This window comes from Ictidomys tridecemlineatus, chromosome 3 (genome assembly GCF_052094955.1).
Source record: "Ictidomys tridecemlineatus isolate mIctTri1 chromosome 3, mIctTri1.hap1, whole genome shotgun sequence".
Taxonomy (NCBI): Eukaryota; Metazoa; Chordata; class Mammalia; order Rodentia; family Sciuridae; genus Ictidomys; species Ictidomys tridecemlineatus.
The window spans coordinates 16,432,515-16,448,766 of NC_135479.1; the positions used below are offsets into that span (position 1 = coordinate 16,432,515).

At 45.8% G+C, this 16,252-nt stretch overlaps 1 protein-coding gene across 2 annotated transcripts in view; it reads right to left on the reverse strand.

Moving 5' to 3' along the window:
* Itgb3 (integrin subunit beta 3) overlaps nucleotides 1-16,252 on the reverse strand; it is a 58,297-nt gene that overhangs the window by 16,064 nt on the left and 25,981 nt on the right. For both annotated transcript variants that reach the window (XM_078041922.1, XM_078041921.1), the window contains exons 3-10: nucleotides 15,675-15,870; nucleotides 14,398-14,650; nucleotides 12,626-12,788; nucleotides 11,863-12,024; nucleotides 9,843-9,938; nucleotides 9,329-9,418; nucleotides 8,314-8,453; nucleotides 6,854-7,278 (exon numbers count right to left, since the gene is read on the reverse strand). In XM_078041922.1, the coding sequence (XP_077898048.1) occupies nucleotides 6,854-7,278; nucleotides 8,314-8,453; nucleotides 9,329-9,418; nucleotides 9,843-9,938; nucleotides 11,863-12,024; nucleotides 12,626-12,788; nucleotides 14,398-14,650; nucleotides 15,675-15,870 (1,525 nt within the window). The remainder of the gene's footprint in view (nucleotides 1-6,853; nucleotides 7,279-8,313; nucleotides 8,454-9,328; nucleotides 9,419-9,842; nucleotides 9,939-11,862; nucleotides 12,025-12,625; nucleotides 12,789-14,397; nucleotides 14,651-15,674; nucleotides 15,871-16,252) is intronic.

Consider the following 16,252-nt stretch of genomic DNA (forward strand, 5'->3'; position numbering starts at 1 on the left):
GGTCCCAAGTACTTAGCCTCTGTGCAATATCATAAGTAATGACTTTCCCTTTTTATATTCATATAGTCTTTCTAGAAGACTGCTGTAACATACAGAGAAAGTGGCTTGAACAGTAAAAGATGGAGTCCAACTGGTTAAATTTGACCAGTTGACTCTGATAAGTGGATGCTGATCCATAACGGGGGGACATGGGGAAAATGGAGGAATTTCGATGGGGCAAAATGGAGGGCGGGCTGGGGAAGGGACATGGGGTGGGAAAGATGGTGGAATGAGATGGACATCATTACCTTACGTGCATGTATGACTGCACATATGGTGAGTCTCTATATCTTGTACGACCACAGAGACGTAAAGTTGTGCTGCAATCGTGTACAATGAATTAAGATGCATTCTGCTGTCTTATACACTTAAATAAAACAAATTTTAAAAAATTCTACCAGTGGAGGAAGAACAGACAAGTCCAGTAACTGGGCTTGACACCAGTGAGAAAATTCTAGATGAGAACATTTTAGGAATTCACATTTACTGAACTATTTGAGTGGATGTCACAAGAAGGGAGTTTCTCACTGCTGTGTTTATGGGCCTCGTTGAAGATGTTTCCATCCCTGGTTCCTAGCGTGGTCCCATCCCTAGGTAACTCTAATCATCTCCCCTCCTCCAGGTCATCCTCAATTCAATCCACCCTTCCTCTATAGCCATGATTCCCCTTCTTTAAAGCATCGTTTCTCAAACTTGGTGCTTTTTGTTTTGAGGGACTGTGCTGTACCTTGTACGATGTTTAACATCCTTGGACTTACAAAGGCTCCATGCATCCTGCCTAAAGGATTAAGTCCAACTTTTTAGCAACACCCATGACTTTGACAGTGAGCACCACATACTTCACCCACCGGACCTTTCCACACATTAGCCAACACACAGAGATACTCATTTTCTCCACTATCCTCATTTCCTTGGGTTTCTGTTCAGGCTGTTCCCTCTTCCTAGCTGCTCTTTCACCCTGTGACCTTCACCAAACTCCCCCTCACTCTCAAAGGCCCAACTCAAATCTTTACTCACTCAACAACTTTTTTCTGATCTCCTCAGACAGAATCAACCGTCTGCTCGTGGGTTCTCCCAGCAAATCTACCTCTATTTCTATCCTCATTTTATGCCCATTTGCTTTCCTGTTTCTTTCTAAATGGTGAGCTCCTTGATGGGAGGGAATAGGCCAAATTAATTTTTCTAGTAACAGTGATTACCATGAAATCTGTTACAGAGCAGGCACACCATTAATGTTTGTTCACTTATCCATTCATTTATTCAACAAATAGTTATCAAGTTCATACCACATGGTGGGCACTGGAGACTCAGAAGTGAATAAAGCCAAGTCCCTTCTATCATGGAGCTTACAACGTAGCCAAATTTCTGGAAAACCCATGCATATCAACCAGGAGATGCTCTGTGTTATATTATTACAGTATTGCAAAGAGCTCTCAGCCCTGGTGGGGAGAACTATTGTCCTCTCTACTGAGGGTAGGAATGGGAGGGAGCCTGGGGTCAGGGGTCAGTCTGCTTGAAGGCAATCATTAACTCAGAATCATTAACTGCATCCCCCGATTGTCATTTCACAAGACTTTAAAAGTTGGCTCCTAAACCCCACATAAGGTGACTCATTCTCCAGAATTCTCCATCAGGAAGAAGCGTAATAAAAATCCGATTGTTAATCAGAGGAGAGGCAGGGGCAAAGGGGAAGTAACTTGAACTGCTCTGGAAGCCACATCACTGTGTGAGTAGGTGGCCCCAAGGAGTTGGAGGAGGGATGGTACTGGGCCTGAGCTAGCTGGCACCAATTCTTCCAGTGAACCCAGGGGGTGCAACCAGTGTCTCTTGACCGCTATGGGTCCCTTTGCCCATGACCCCACCACCACCCTCTAGAAACCACATCAGCATTCAAGACTCAAACACACCAAAAATAAATAAATGCATAAAGAAACAAAATACGACTCAGCCACCTCTTTGCAGCCTTGGAAATAAAGGTGTGTTTCCCGGGAAGGATGGATGGGGAACATAAGCCCCGCTCTGGCCAGCCGCCACGTATATCTGGAGGTGTGGGCTGGCAGAAGGGGAAAGTAGACAGCCTCTGAGTCTTGAGGTTGGGTGTGGTGAAGGACAGCGTGTGGTGAAGATTCTTGTTCAAGCAACTCACTGAGGGAGTGGAGGGGAGGCAGGATGTAGTCTAGGGCAAGAGGCAAAAGCCAGCAGAAATATGGTCTCAGACAGAGACTGCCTTCAGCCTGAGCCCACTGCGGGCTCTGGAGCATGAATGGCACCACACAGCCAGGCCCACCTTGAGGCAAAGGGACTGGCCTTTCCCAAGGCCTGAGGGCAAGGCAGTTCCTGTGGGTCCAGGGCAAGGCTATGGAGAAAGGACAGCTGTGGGCTATCATCACAGCAGCTACCTCACAGAGCTGGGGGAGGAGTGTGACAGCCAGCAGAGCGAGGCCCCATAGCGTCCACTATGCCTTGCTTTTGGCCATGTCTCCTGGACTGGGGAAAGACCGACACCATGGTGGCTTGGCCATACTCAGAGGCCTCGGCCTCCTCAGAAACCCTGGTCCCACAGTGTTTCCTTTGTGAGGCAAAACAAAGTGATCTTTGACAAGATGATGTGCAGGGCCAGCCAGGGAGGGAGGCTGGGAGTGGAAGTGGGCAGTCAGAGCCAGCGGGCTGACCCCAAGCCCTGGCAGAGTCAGCCCTTAAAAGGCAACCACAGTGTGGTCATGTCACAGGATTGGCAAACCTCCAACAGACAGACCAGCGAGGGTTCACAGGAAAGTCAGAGGAGGGAGACAGATGAGAAATGAGTGGAAGAGAGGGAGGTAGGGAAGAAGGAAGAGAGCAGGGGAGCAGGAAGGAGCAAGTGTCTCAGGTCAGAGGGAATGTGATCACTCTCCCTGCGTAGCTGGACTTCCGGCTGACTCACTGTTCCACTCCGGTGTGACCCAACCTTCCCTTTGAGACTTAGCACACGTCCCACCTCCTCCATGAAACTGCCCAGGCCTCCCCTATCCACAGGGAGTCTCCCCAGGGTGGAGTCCTATTGGGGTAGATTCCTGTAAGACTCCCCCAGGACAACTGACCTCTGCCAGATTCTGCCTCATGCTGTGAACTATGCCTAGGTATGTTAATGAAGCACAAAGCTCTTATTAACACCTCTCTACCCTGCACCAGGGCAGCACAAAACCTGCTCATGGAGGGTGCCTGATAGATCCGAGCTCATAATGTAGGAAGTGGAAAAGAACCTTGAGGGCTGGGGCTGTGACTCAGTGGGTACTTGCCTGGCATGTGCGAGGCTCTGGGTTCAATCCCCAACACCAAAAAAAAAAAAAGAACCTTGAGGGAAAGGATGCACTGTGTGTAAGGCAGAGGTGCTGAAAGTGGGCAACTCCGCAGACCATTCCTATGGTAGGGAGGGAGCAGGCCAGGAAACCAGCTGCCATGATCAGTGGCCAGGCACTAGGAAAATGGCCAGGTCACATCAGTCCTGCCTCATGAGCCCCTGCTTGTAGCAAAGAACAGGCCACAGAGCCAACAGCTCAGGTAAGGGACAAGGACAAGCTGGAGTATAGCTCTGAGAGGTCAGGAATCATGCATGACCCCTATTCACCCGTGTGGACCAAGTGCTGAGACACGGACCAGGTGCAGGATGAACATGTGCCCCTGAGTCCTGTCACTAAGGATGTGATGACAGCACAGCAGGGTCCAGATGTGAGGCTGGCCAGGCACCTGACACCCTGGCGAGAAGTGGCAGAGGGAGGCTGCTGAGGCCACCTGGGGTTCCCTGACGGATTAGACCTCAGTGCACGGAGGACTGTTCTTGCATCCACTTTGGCAGGAACCAGGGCTTCTGACCCACGCAGCTTTCTTTTGTGGCTTCCGTGGGGCCATCAGCCAAAGGAAACACACTCTGACTGGAATCCCTCTCACAGCGCCTCACACCAGACCAGGACCCAGAAGAGTAGCGGGTGGGCGTGCCCCTAACAGGCCCTCCGCAGGCCTCTCCTGCACCAAACCCCCGGCTCTCAGTTCCAACCTTCTCCCCTTGGATCTCCCACCCCAAACTTGCCCATTTCCTTTGGTATTTTAAAAATGATGTAAGTACTATTAAATAGTAAAATGAACTGAGGTTCCTGCCTCACCCCCTAGTTTAAATTGCCATTATGGCAGGTGCGATGGTGCACGCCTATAATCCCAGTGGCTCAGGAGGCTGAGACAGGAGGACCACGAGTTCAAAGCAGCCTCAGCAAAAGCTAAGCAATTCAGTGAGATCCTGTCTCTAAATAAAATACAAAATAGGGCTGGGGATGTGGCTCAGTGGCCAAGTTTTTCTGAGTTCAATTCCTGGTACCCCCTAAAAAAATTTGCCATTGTGTGTTTTCATTTTGTGTACCTGATCTCTCTCTCCACAGGCCCCCCAATCTCTCTAATGTTGGTATCATTTTCCTCCAAGCCCTCTCTCAGATTTTATTGCCATAGTAGGGGAAATATTGTTTCAACTTTAGTCAGAAAGGCAGTTATCAAGAATACAAATAATACCATGTTGGTAAGGATGTAGGGGGGAAAGGAACACTCATATACTGTTGATAGGACTGCATATTAGTGCAACCACTCTGGAAAGCAGTATGGAGATACCTCAAAAAACTAGGAATGGAACCACCATATGACCCAGCTATCCCACTCCTTGGTATATGCCTAAAAGATCCAAAATTAGCACATTATAGGGATGCAGCCACATCAACGTTATAGCAGCACAATTCACATCAGCTAAGCTATGGAACCAACCTAGGTACCCGTCAATAGTCAATAGATGAATGGATTTTAAAAAGATGTGGTATACATACAAAATGGAGTATTACTCAGTCATAAAGAAGAATGAACTTATAGCATTTCCTGGAAAATGGGCAGACCTGAAGAACATTGTGCTAAGTGAAATAAGCCAGACCCAGAATGTTTTCTCTGATATGCAGAAGCTGTTCCAAAATAAGCAGGGAGTGGGGGGCAAAAGAAAAGGAAAGGGTTCCATCAAAATAGAAGAAAGATAATTGGAGTAGAGGAAGGAGATTAAGATAGAGGGAGAAGGGATAGGATAAGCAAAGAACAGGGGAATGAATCCCACCTAAATTTCCTATGTACATATATGAATACACCTCAGTGAATCTCACCATTATGTATCTCCACAAGGCACTAATTTTAAAAAATAAACTATAGTAAAATAGCAGAAGCATCAGTAAAATAGAAGAAAAACAATGGGAAAAGGAGGGGAGAAAGGGGGACTGAATTAGGGCAAATTATAATCCATGCTTTTGTAATTATGCCAAAATGAAACCTAATGTGATATATAACTAAAAAGAACCAATAGATAAATAAAAAAGAAAAGGAGTCTTTTTTATGTTTCTAGGGCATATGAAGAATGGCACAGATTATTCTTTCTAATCGGGCTTTTTTAAGGGCCAGTGTTAATGTTAAATTGAGCATCTGTGTCAATTAGTTCAGCTGGTTAAACTCCAATGCAGATGAAGCCAGTCTGGGTCATGGATCATCACAGGAAGCAACTATAATCCCTATGTTCAACTGGCCATAAAAACATACCCATAAACTAGTTCCAGCCAATTTGAAAATGTCTGCAGTTTGTCCATTGCAAAAAAAGGATTAAATCAAGATAAAAACCCATCTCCAGAGCTCAAGGAAAAACTCAAGACTGCTCATTTGCCGTCTAAAAGTGTTGTCAGCACATCTACAAGTAAAGTTTAACTTCTAGCTGGACAAGTACCCCAAGAATGGTCTTTAAGGCAATGAGAAACAGTTTGAGATTATTCGCAGGCCTCAAGATTTTAATGAATTTTGTAGTGAGGACAGTTCAGCACGCAGCAGGTAGAAGGACTCAAAATGATAAACTCCATATTTGTACCCAGGAACTCTCCTATGGTGACCCTATCCAGTAGAACTTTCTGCCCTGTTGAAATGTTTTATATCTATGGAGTCAAATACAATCGCCACTAGCCTACTGACAAAAGAACTAAATATATTTTCAGACTCAGTTAATTTGAATGGCCTAGTGTAGCTAGGTGGCTACCATACTGAACAGTGTAGATCTGGCATCAAAAAAATAATAGTAAAGGGCTGGGGCTGGGGCTGGGGCTCAGGGTAGCGCACTTGCCTGGCACGTGTGAGGCACTGGGTTGGATTCTCAGCAACACATATAAATAAATAAATAAAGGTCTATCAACAACTAAAAAAAAAATTTTTAAAGTAATAGTAAGGAAACAAAAACAAAAGCAACAACACTGGTAACAAAACTGGTCTAATATTTAACAAGAAAGAGCATACTATCTTCCAGATATTGTCCTAAGTATATTAGTTCATTAAATATGCTACAATGTCTTGCATATACATTACTATTTTCCAAGTCTCTTGGAATACTAAAAATTTAATTATCATCACTTGGTGATTTGGGGGGGGGGGGGCAGGCAGGAAAAAAGTGTTAGTCCTTATACTCAAAAAGATTAGGACCTTAAAATAATGGCAGAATAGGCAGAGGAAAGAAAAGAACAGAAATATATATATCTTTACCTTGAAGTTCCTCCACTTTCCTACCCTATTCCTAGAAGCAGAGGATGGTTTAGGTTTCTTGTATTCTACAAGGAAGGGAAAGATCAATTTGCCTCTCTTCCTCCTGGGTTCTTTGGCCATTGGGGTGGAAGACCACCATCTGTGCAGCTCTGCCCGTCCTGGCCTGTTTCGGGAGCCACCAGAGTGTGTGCAAGTTTGGCCATGCTGCTACGTGGGCACGGTGCGGGGCTGGCCTTCAACTCACCTGAGCACATCTCCCCCTTGTAGCGGACACAGGAGAAATCATCGCATTCGCAGTACTTGCCGGTGATCTTGCCAAAGTCACTGCTGTGACAGACACACTGGCCACAGAGGCACTCGCCCCTCTGGCTGCAGATGGGCTGTCCCTCCTTGGGGCTGCACTCATCCTGCTGAGACGGGCGGTAGTCCTCTTCGGAGCACTCGCAATGGGACCCCAGCCAACCAGGCCCACAGCGGCACACCCCACACTCGAAGGTCCCATTGCCATTGTTGCAGCGGGGGCTGTAAGGCTGGGCTTGGGCCTGGCAGGTGCAGTCGCAATCGAAGGTGACCTGCACGGTGAGGCTGTCCTTGAAGCCCACGGGTTTGATGGTGAAGGACTTCTCCTTCTCCTGGGGGCAGCCTCGAACCTTGGCCTCAATGCTGAAGCTCACCTGGATGGAAAGCCAGACCGGATTCAGATATAAGTATCCCAGTTAACACTCAAGCCCCGGAAGAGAAGAAGTGTGTGTGTGTGTGTGTGTGTGTGTGTGTGTGTGTGTGTGTGTGTGTCCTGCCAAGGAGTACCCAGATTGGGTGTCTAATCCTCCTGTGATCTGGAGTTCCTCAGCCTTCCCACCACCAACATCCGCAAAGCAAAACCAAGAACACAGGGTAGTTGTGCCATTGTGACATATCTGGCTAAACACAGTCACATAATATCAGCAAGGCACACAAAGCACAATTTTGCAGCACACAGTGTCACAGAGTTGTCAATCATAAGCTGAAGATCTACTATTCAATTTTCACATGACATTTCATAACTGGCCAAAATTTCTTACATGGGGTATGTGCACATGTGCCTAGAAAACCCAATGATAAAAAGATCAATATATAGATCTATAGAAAGATGGGTAGATCAAAAGATCTATTTCCTTCTCTTCCTTCTTCCCCTCCCCTTGGACAGAAGCAAAGGAGAATCAACCAATAAGGAAAAATATGGAGGGGCAGAATGAACATCTGCATCCTCAAATTCCATGAGGGCAGGAATTTTTCCTGTTCCATTTGCTGTTAAACCTTCAGCAGCTAGAACAATGCCTTCGACATAGTTAGGCACATAAAAATTCATAGACGATATTATCATGTTACATTGTAGAGAAAAGAAAGGCATTACCTTGGAGGAATCTGGAAGTCGGATAGAGTTTGAAGGTAAAGAAATATTTTTGATTTGCAATCAAATGTGCAAATACAGACGGACGTAACCAAAATGGAAGTTCTTGGAAACCCTGGCAGAGAAGTTCACTTAGCAGATAAAGAAAGCTTAGGTGACAGAAACTTCAGAGGAAAAGCTTGGCAGCTCCAGCACAACTCATTTGTAATAACCTTCAGGAAGAAGGTACCAGAAGGGAAGGGGCTAGGATGCCCACAGACTCTCCAGGGCTCAGGCCAGGGTCAGAGCTGCATCTTCAGCCTTGCCCAGCCCACCTCACCGTATCTCCAATCTTGAGTCCCACACAAGACTTGAGGCCTGGGATGACCTCATTGTTGAGGCAGGTGGCATTGAAGGATAGAGACAACTCCTCAGGGAGGTCACGCACTTCCAGCTCTACTTTAGAGCGGATTTTCTGAGCAGAAAAGAACAAAAGAAATGAGCTGAAAGGAAATGGGCAAGAGCCAATTTCATCCCAAGCAAAATTTACTGGGTGGCCTTGAACTTACCCTGGCAGTGCCAGGTGCTGAGGTTAGCGTGGCAGCTACTGGAGCATCCTGGGAGCCTATTTCCTGCTCTATTTCCTGCCCAGGAATCTCCTCCCTCTTTCTGTCCCCACTTGTGTCCAGATAAATCTGGGTAAAATCTAAACCAGCCACACCCTTCTGCAGGCCTCAAAGGCATACAACAGAGAAATGTCAAAATGGTTCACCTTGGGTAGTAGCACTTTTCTACCTAATTTTGCTTTCCATTACTGGAGATTGAACCCAAGGTCTTGCACATGCTAGGCAAGTGTTCTAGCACTAAGCTACACCCCCAGTCATTTTTTATTTTAATTGAGACAAGAGTCTCCCTAAGTTGTCCAGGCTGACCCCAAACTGCCTTGGCCTCCCAAATATCTGGGATTATAGGCATGTGCCACTGTGCCCAGCCTCTATCTGATTTTTTTGTCACTCTTACCCTGCCCATGTTTCAGATCCCTCTTTTCTCTGTTGTTGGACCTAAGCTGTGCCCCACTCAGCACCCCACAATTGCTTCTCCATCTAGTCCCCCTCACTATCCCCTTCCACCTTCTTTTAGCTCTCTACTCATTGTCCCCACTCCTCCCTGCCTCTCTCAGAGGCTGCATCCCTCCCAGGTTGGTCATCCCCTGGTCTCTGGGAGCACAAGAAGAAGGCAGTTTGGCTTCATGGTGGACTGGCAGCCAGGACTCCCAAATCTGAGTCCTGCTGCATAGCAAGCCAAATCAAGTGGCCACGTGGCAGGTCATTCCCAGCACAAGATACTTACCCCGTAAGCATCCACAATGAGCTGGAGGACATTGCTCGAATCAGTGGACAAAACCCCCACTGTGGTCCCTGGGATGAGCTCACTATAGTTCTAGAAAGGAAGGTAAAGATACCCAGAGTTTACTGAAGGAAAGGAGGGATCTCCTAAAGCACCCCCACCCCCAAATCAGACTGATTCTTGAAATGAAAAATTGAAGAAAAGTATAGGATATTTCATTTGTCACTTCCAGAAATATATCTAGCAATTTTTAAGGCCTGAGCAAAATTATCAAAAATCCTCCTACTCCTCACCTCATTGAATTGCCTCCCCTCCATCAGATCAAACATTAACACACCCTAATAGGTTGGAGGTTGGAGGGGAAAGGCCACAGAGAGGAATCTTAAGCTTCTGAGGAGTGGTTTGAAGAAAGATCTTTCCTTATTGGGTCCCCAATTGACAGTACCATAGGCTAGCTCCCAATAACAGGACCGTCCATCACAGGGTCCACTCCACAGAGCCCCAGAGGCACAGTTACCTGGTAGAGATTGACTACACTTTCAGTCACTGCAAAGATCAAATTGATGTTTTTCTCAGATAGTTTCTCAGTCATCAGCCCCAGAGAGGGATAATCCTGGAAAGGGGGAAGGACATGGAGGTTAATGAAGATGTCTCACATACTCAATGGATTCTATGCCTTTGAACTTAGGCTGTAACCAAGACTTTTTTACTCCACAGGCAAAGAGAGATGCTACTGTGTTTGGATATGGTTTGAGTATGTCCCTCGAGATTTCATGTGTTGAAATTTGATTCCATCGTGAGGTATTAATAAGGTGGAAACTTAATCCAACTGGGTGTGGTGTTTAGAGGTAGGTAAGGGCCTTTGGGAGAAAATGAGGATTAGATAAGGTCATTAGGGTGGAGCCCCCCATGATTAAATCCTGGTGGCTTTATAAGAAGAGAAAGATCAGAAGAGACACATACATACTTGTGCTCTCTGACCCTTGAGATATGACTCTCTGCACTGCTCGGGACTCTGCCAGATATGGCACCTCCAGAACCACTAGCCCAAATAAACCTCTTTGCTTTATGATTTACTAATATACAAGCAAGAAGGATAAAGTAGCAGCACAAACCTAGCTGTGAGCTCCGGAGTTAAATGAAGGTGACAGGCTGGTGACATCAAAGCTAAGCACCTCTTTTCTTCTTACTCAAACTTAATGCAGCAAAACCATAAACTAACTCCCTGGGGTCAGCCCTGGGTTAGGCCTGATCTTGGAGCAATGGACAAACACCTTCACCTGGCTCTCATGATCCTCCACCATGTGGTCTCAGCCTTTCTTTCTAAATATTGCTCACCTCCAATCCACTTCCACTCAGGCTTGACCTGGGCCACGCTTCCTTCCACCTGGAATGGCCTTCTTTTTAGTAACCCACCTCCTTCCTTAGGAACTAGCTCGAGGCCCACCTTCTCCAGGAGGCCTTCCTTGACCATCCCAGCTCTTGATGAGCTTTTTTCCTTTGGATACCGGTAGCCTTTATTGACTACGCCACCCATTTTGCATTTATCATGCATTTTGTGTTATTAATAAATATATATGTCCTTGCCTTTCAACTAAACCAAAAACTACTAAGAGTAGGATCTTGGGATAGTTTTTATGTCCCTCAGCTCCAGTTCCCTGCATAGAGTAGTGTCAAAGGTGGCTGACTCGCCCATTGCCTAGTGGTACTTGACTTGGATATGGCTGACACCAAGGAACTCCAGCCACACTGGTGAGGGGGTGAAGTGTGAACATATCCATGGGCTCCTACACCCTGTAGGGAGCTCATGAGATCATCCTGTTCAGTCTCCTGCCTTTACAAGGGGTATACCTGTAAGCTACCTGATAAGACAGTTGCTCATTAATAAATTTAGAGATGAAGAAGTATCAGGATTCTGAGCATCAGCATATTTATCTTATGGCTTACAATGATTTCTCCTGTTTCAATTTAAACACGTTTCCTCTTATTTAATGAATCGTGCATAGTTAATTACTAAGACATTTTTTAAAAAGTATAAGAAGACTTCTTGCATATCAGCTCAGTCATCCACAGCCCTTCTTTTCTTCAAGCTAATGATTTTAAGCCCTTTAATGTTTCCTTATAGGACTAGCTCTCTGTGTTTTTGATTTTTTTTTTGTCTCTTTTTCCTCTGTCTTCTCCCAATAACCCCAAATGAACATGGTTTCCAAAATGGGGGCTCATCTGCACAGAGCAGGAGGGGAAGACCTGTTTTCCAGCTAGGCCCGTGAGAGTCCTTTGGACACATTCTGGATGCCATGGTGCTGCCGCTGGTGCTGATGACAGGGGAAGCAGTGGGAACGCTGACCCAGTCAAGGCTCTGTAATGGTTGCGCAGGCTGTACTCTGGAGGGGGATGTCCAGCTCACAGGAGGCAGGAGCTGGGGAACTGCTCACTGCCCAGAAGAAGGACTGTCATTTTCCTATTCACACAAGGACTCTGCCTGGGTTAGGGCAGCCATTCTAGATAGGGACCATGGGTGGTGACAGGCATCTCACCATGGTAGTGGAGGCAGAGTAATGGTTGTCAGTGCCAACATGACACTGCCCATCATTGGGCTGGACGATGCCTGCCAGCCTTCCATCCAGTGCTATGTGGGTCTTGGCATCAGTGGTAAAAACCAGCAAATGGGATGCATCATTCCTCCAGCCAATTTTTTCCTGTTAAAAAAAAAAAAACAGGTAAAAGAGCAAAGCAACTTCAGCCATATCATTGATAGAGAACCAAGATCTAAGGACCTCCCTGCCTGAAGGGCTGGACATCTTGGAGAAGGACCTCAGCCCTATCCCTTGGAATCCAAGTTAGAGCTTCCTAATTCATAAATTTCTTAGGAAAATAAATAATTTCATAACTGATTGATTCAAACAGCCAAATGACTCCCTCTTCAACTCCAAACATAACTCTTCCACTGATAGTCATGTTACCCACCTACAGCTGGGCTGGGCTAGAAGAAATTCCATCTGAACATCTACCCACATTGCTGAGGTTAAGTTAACTCAGCCTTGATTTTGAAAGAATACCAGAGAAGGTAAGATGTTCTCCCCAGAAAACAACTGGAACCAGTGAGGTTCAAAGAGTTCTCTCTTCTGGTCAAGGAGTAAATGTAAGCAGGAACTGCATACCAGGAGCAACTTATTACTCATACTGTGCAAAGTTCAGCCTAGTTCTTATCTCAGATTGCACCAGAAATCCCCAGGGTGAGCCACTTCCCCACTTTGATCTGTGCCAACCACGCTTGGCACCCAAACCCTCCAAACTCACATCACAAACTGTAGCCTGCATGATGGCATCAAAGCCACCCTCTGGGGCATCTCGGTTCCGTGACACACTCTGCTTCTTCACTTCCTCATTGAAGCGGGTTACCTGGTCTGTTAGTGTCAACACATGTTTGTAGCCAAACATAGGCAAACAGGCATTCTTCATACTGAGAAGGAACAAGAGGTAATGTAAGCAGACACCCTGAAGGGAAAAGGCAGCAAGAAATTGGAAGGGAAAGAGAATGGGACAAATATGGACTGTGGTATGCCCAGGCCAGTTCCACACAATCACAATTGCTCAGACAGATCAGATGCCAACTCTCTCATTTCAACCTCATCTTCAGCTAGCCTCGCAGAAAAGACAGAGAGCTGTGAAACCAGACTGCCTGAGTTCAAATCCCAGCTTCTCCACTTACTAGTCATGGGAACGTCAACATATCCCTCTAATCCTAACCCAGGAAACCAGGGACATGATAGCACGTATCTCATAAGAGCTGTTGTGAGGAGTAAGCAAGTAAGAATTTAGGCCAGAGTAAGGCTTGAGTTGTTGTTGCTGTGACCTTATAATCAACACTTCTCTATAGTAACACTACAGCAAAAGTCCATCACAAAAGAAAGTTCCTAAACTATTAATAAGTTGATATATCATGTCCAGACAGGAACATTGCTGTCCCCAGACTAATAGTTTGCTTGTTTAATTAATAGATGATGTCTTTCCTGTAAAAAATACAACCCAGACAGAAGGTTAAAAATGATAACAGTCCGGCACAGTGGCACACACCTGAAATCTTATCAGCTCAGGACTCTGAGGCAGGAGGATTGCAGGTTCAAAGTCAGCCTCAGCAACTTAGGAAGGCCCTGAACAACTTAGCAAGACCCCGTCTCAAAATATAAAATAAAAAGGGATGGGTGTGGGTTCAATCCTTGGTATGGGGTAGGGGTGGAGAAACTTTATCATAAAACTTTGAAAACTAAAAAGCAAATTCACACCTTGTCAGGCACAGAGTAACCATCATTTTTAATTACCATAATACATGGATTTGCATAGTATTCACCAATTAAATAAGTCATTCCGCCATAAATTCAAGTGTGAAACCAGGGCTGGGGTGCTCAGTGATAGAGTGCTTGCCTAGCATGTACAAGACCTTAGATTCAATCCCCACCACCACACAAAAAAAAAACCTATTCATCAATTTATACCTTACTAAAGGGTTCAATATCTCTCTTTTTTTAAAATTTTTAATATTTATTTCTTAGTTCTCGGCGGACACAACATCTTTGTTGGTATGTGGTGCTGAGGATCGGACCCGGGCTGCACGCATGCCAGACGAGCGCGCTACCGCCTGAGCCACATTCCCAGCCCAGGATTTAATTTCTTGCATTTTAACCCTATAGAATCCATGCCCTCGATGACAACAATAAAAGCAAGCCTTCGGAAAGCATAACTCCTCTGCTTACTTATCCACGAATTTCCCTCTGCTTTGGACCTCACTGCTTTCCCATTCTCTTTCCTCCTATATATTTGTGGCAAAGACCAAGAAGCTGATGAATTTTCTTTCTAGGTCCCCAGCTAGCCTTGGACTCTATTGGCACAATACTCCAGATCCACAGGCTAACCCGTGTGTCAGATGGGAAAACTAAAGTAGAAAGGAGCTATGGGTTGGCCAGAAGGCAGCTGACAAAGCAACCCTAGAGCTAGAAATGGGAACCAGGACTTGGACCTGCCTGGGACAAAAGGGGAGGGGTGCTTCCCTGGTTTCTGGAGGAGAGACTTACTCATAACAGGGGTTTTTGAGGGCTTCTGGTGGGGAGATGTACATGTATGGTGACACAGGCTTGTCCACAAAGGCCCCGAAACCAATCCGCAGGTTACTGGTGAGCTTGCGCATTTGGGAGGCCAGCTTGGTACCCAGGTTCTGGATACTCCACAGATCATCTTTCATGGAGTAAGACAGGTCCATTAGGTAGTAGATGTCTACAGGATAATCCTCCACCTGCCGCACTTGGATGGAGAAATTCTTCGAGTCATCTGGAAGCCATAAAGATATTAGTTTATCTCCTTTTCTTCCTCCAAGATTGAATAAGTAATTAAGCCACCGTTGGGGAAAAGTAACTGCTTCATCAACCAAACTTGAAAGCCCTGGTTCCTTCTCTCTTGTTTTACAATTATGTTCCTTTTTCAAACTCTTGACCCTCCTGTTTTTAAGTGTATGATTTTTCACCCTCTTAAAATTCTCATCTGTCTAATCCTTTGGATTCCAAGAGTCTATCATCCTGAGTCACAGGAGTTTGGGTGATTACCACACTCCAGAGTGTGTAAAAGACAGGAACTTTGTCCTACTCTTCTCTGAATCCATAGCACCTGACACATGCCTAGCACATAGTAAGTCTCTCTTAAATTCTTCATATATAGATATAGATAGATTTTTTTTAGTTGCTGATGGGCCTTTATTTATTTTATTTTATATGTGATGCTGAGAATCGAACCCAGGGCCTCACACATGCTAGGCAAGTGCTCTACCACTGAGCCACAACCCCAGCCCTCTCTTAAATTCTTATTAATTTAATCAGAAAGTCAAAGTCAGTGCTTTCAAAAAGCCTGTCTCCTAGCCTCATCCTCCTTCCTTCTGAAGGTCTTTTGTCCCTACTTTGTCTGTCCCATTCCTGTCTCTCTCCCCATGGAAAAGGGCCTCCCAAATTGCTTTCTCATTCTTCATCTCAGTCACACCTCAGCAGGGAAATCACACACTATGTAAAATGGGCACTGGGGAGAACAAATGCTTTTTGAGCACCTGATATGTCAGAAAAGTTAAGTAACTTGCTCAAGGCTAAGTACCTAATAGGTGGTAGAGTTGAGATTCAGACTCAGATCTGCTGACTGAAGCCCTAATACTTCCCATTGTCTTCCATTCTCCTACTTGGATCTTCCCTCACATGCTTCTCTTCCCACTCCATTCTGAGATACTCCCCCAAGATTTCCTGCTCAGACCTCCACCTCATGCCTTATGCCCACCTGTCCCAGGTTTCTTCTCAAAAATATGCCCCATGCCTACCTGGCCGCAGCCGGAGGGCAATCCTCTGGGGGCTGACTTGAGTAACCTGGGAGCCATCTCCGGAACCCTTGTCACTGAGAGGTCTGGCCTCCAGGACTTGGGCCTCACTGACAGGAAACTCGATGGCCTCGGGGGCACAGTTGTCCTTCAGCAGATTCTCCTTCAGGTTACAGCGGGGTGAGCCGGGAGGCAGGTCCTGTCAGATAGAAGCCCAAGAAAAAAAAGCCCTATAAGTCAGAGCTATGATGACTTAGACCTTATCCCATACTTTGGAGTTAAAACAGCGTAAATGAAGCAGCAAGGTCTTTCCTGGGACAGTCCCTAGGACCTAAATCAGTGTAAATGAACTGGTATGTCCTTCCTAGGATAATCAGAAGGGAAACTGAGACATCAGAAGGGCTACTCATGGATTGGTAGCCAAGAAGCAAGCCAACAGATGACTTTGGACCAGCATTTTCCTGACTATAAAATACAACTCATTTGTGGGTCTCAAAAAATCAATGTAGTAAGTGGATCTCAATCATCATCTCATTAAATAAGATGCATTAGAATAAAATAAGAAAAACAAAAGTATATAA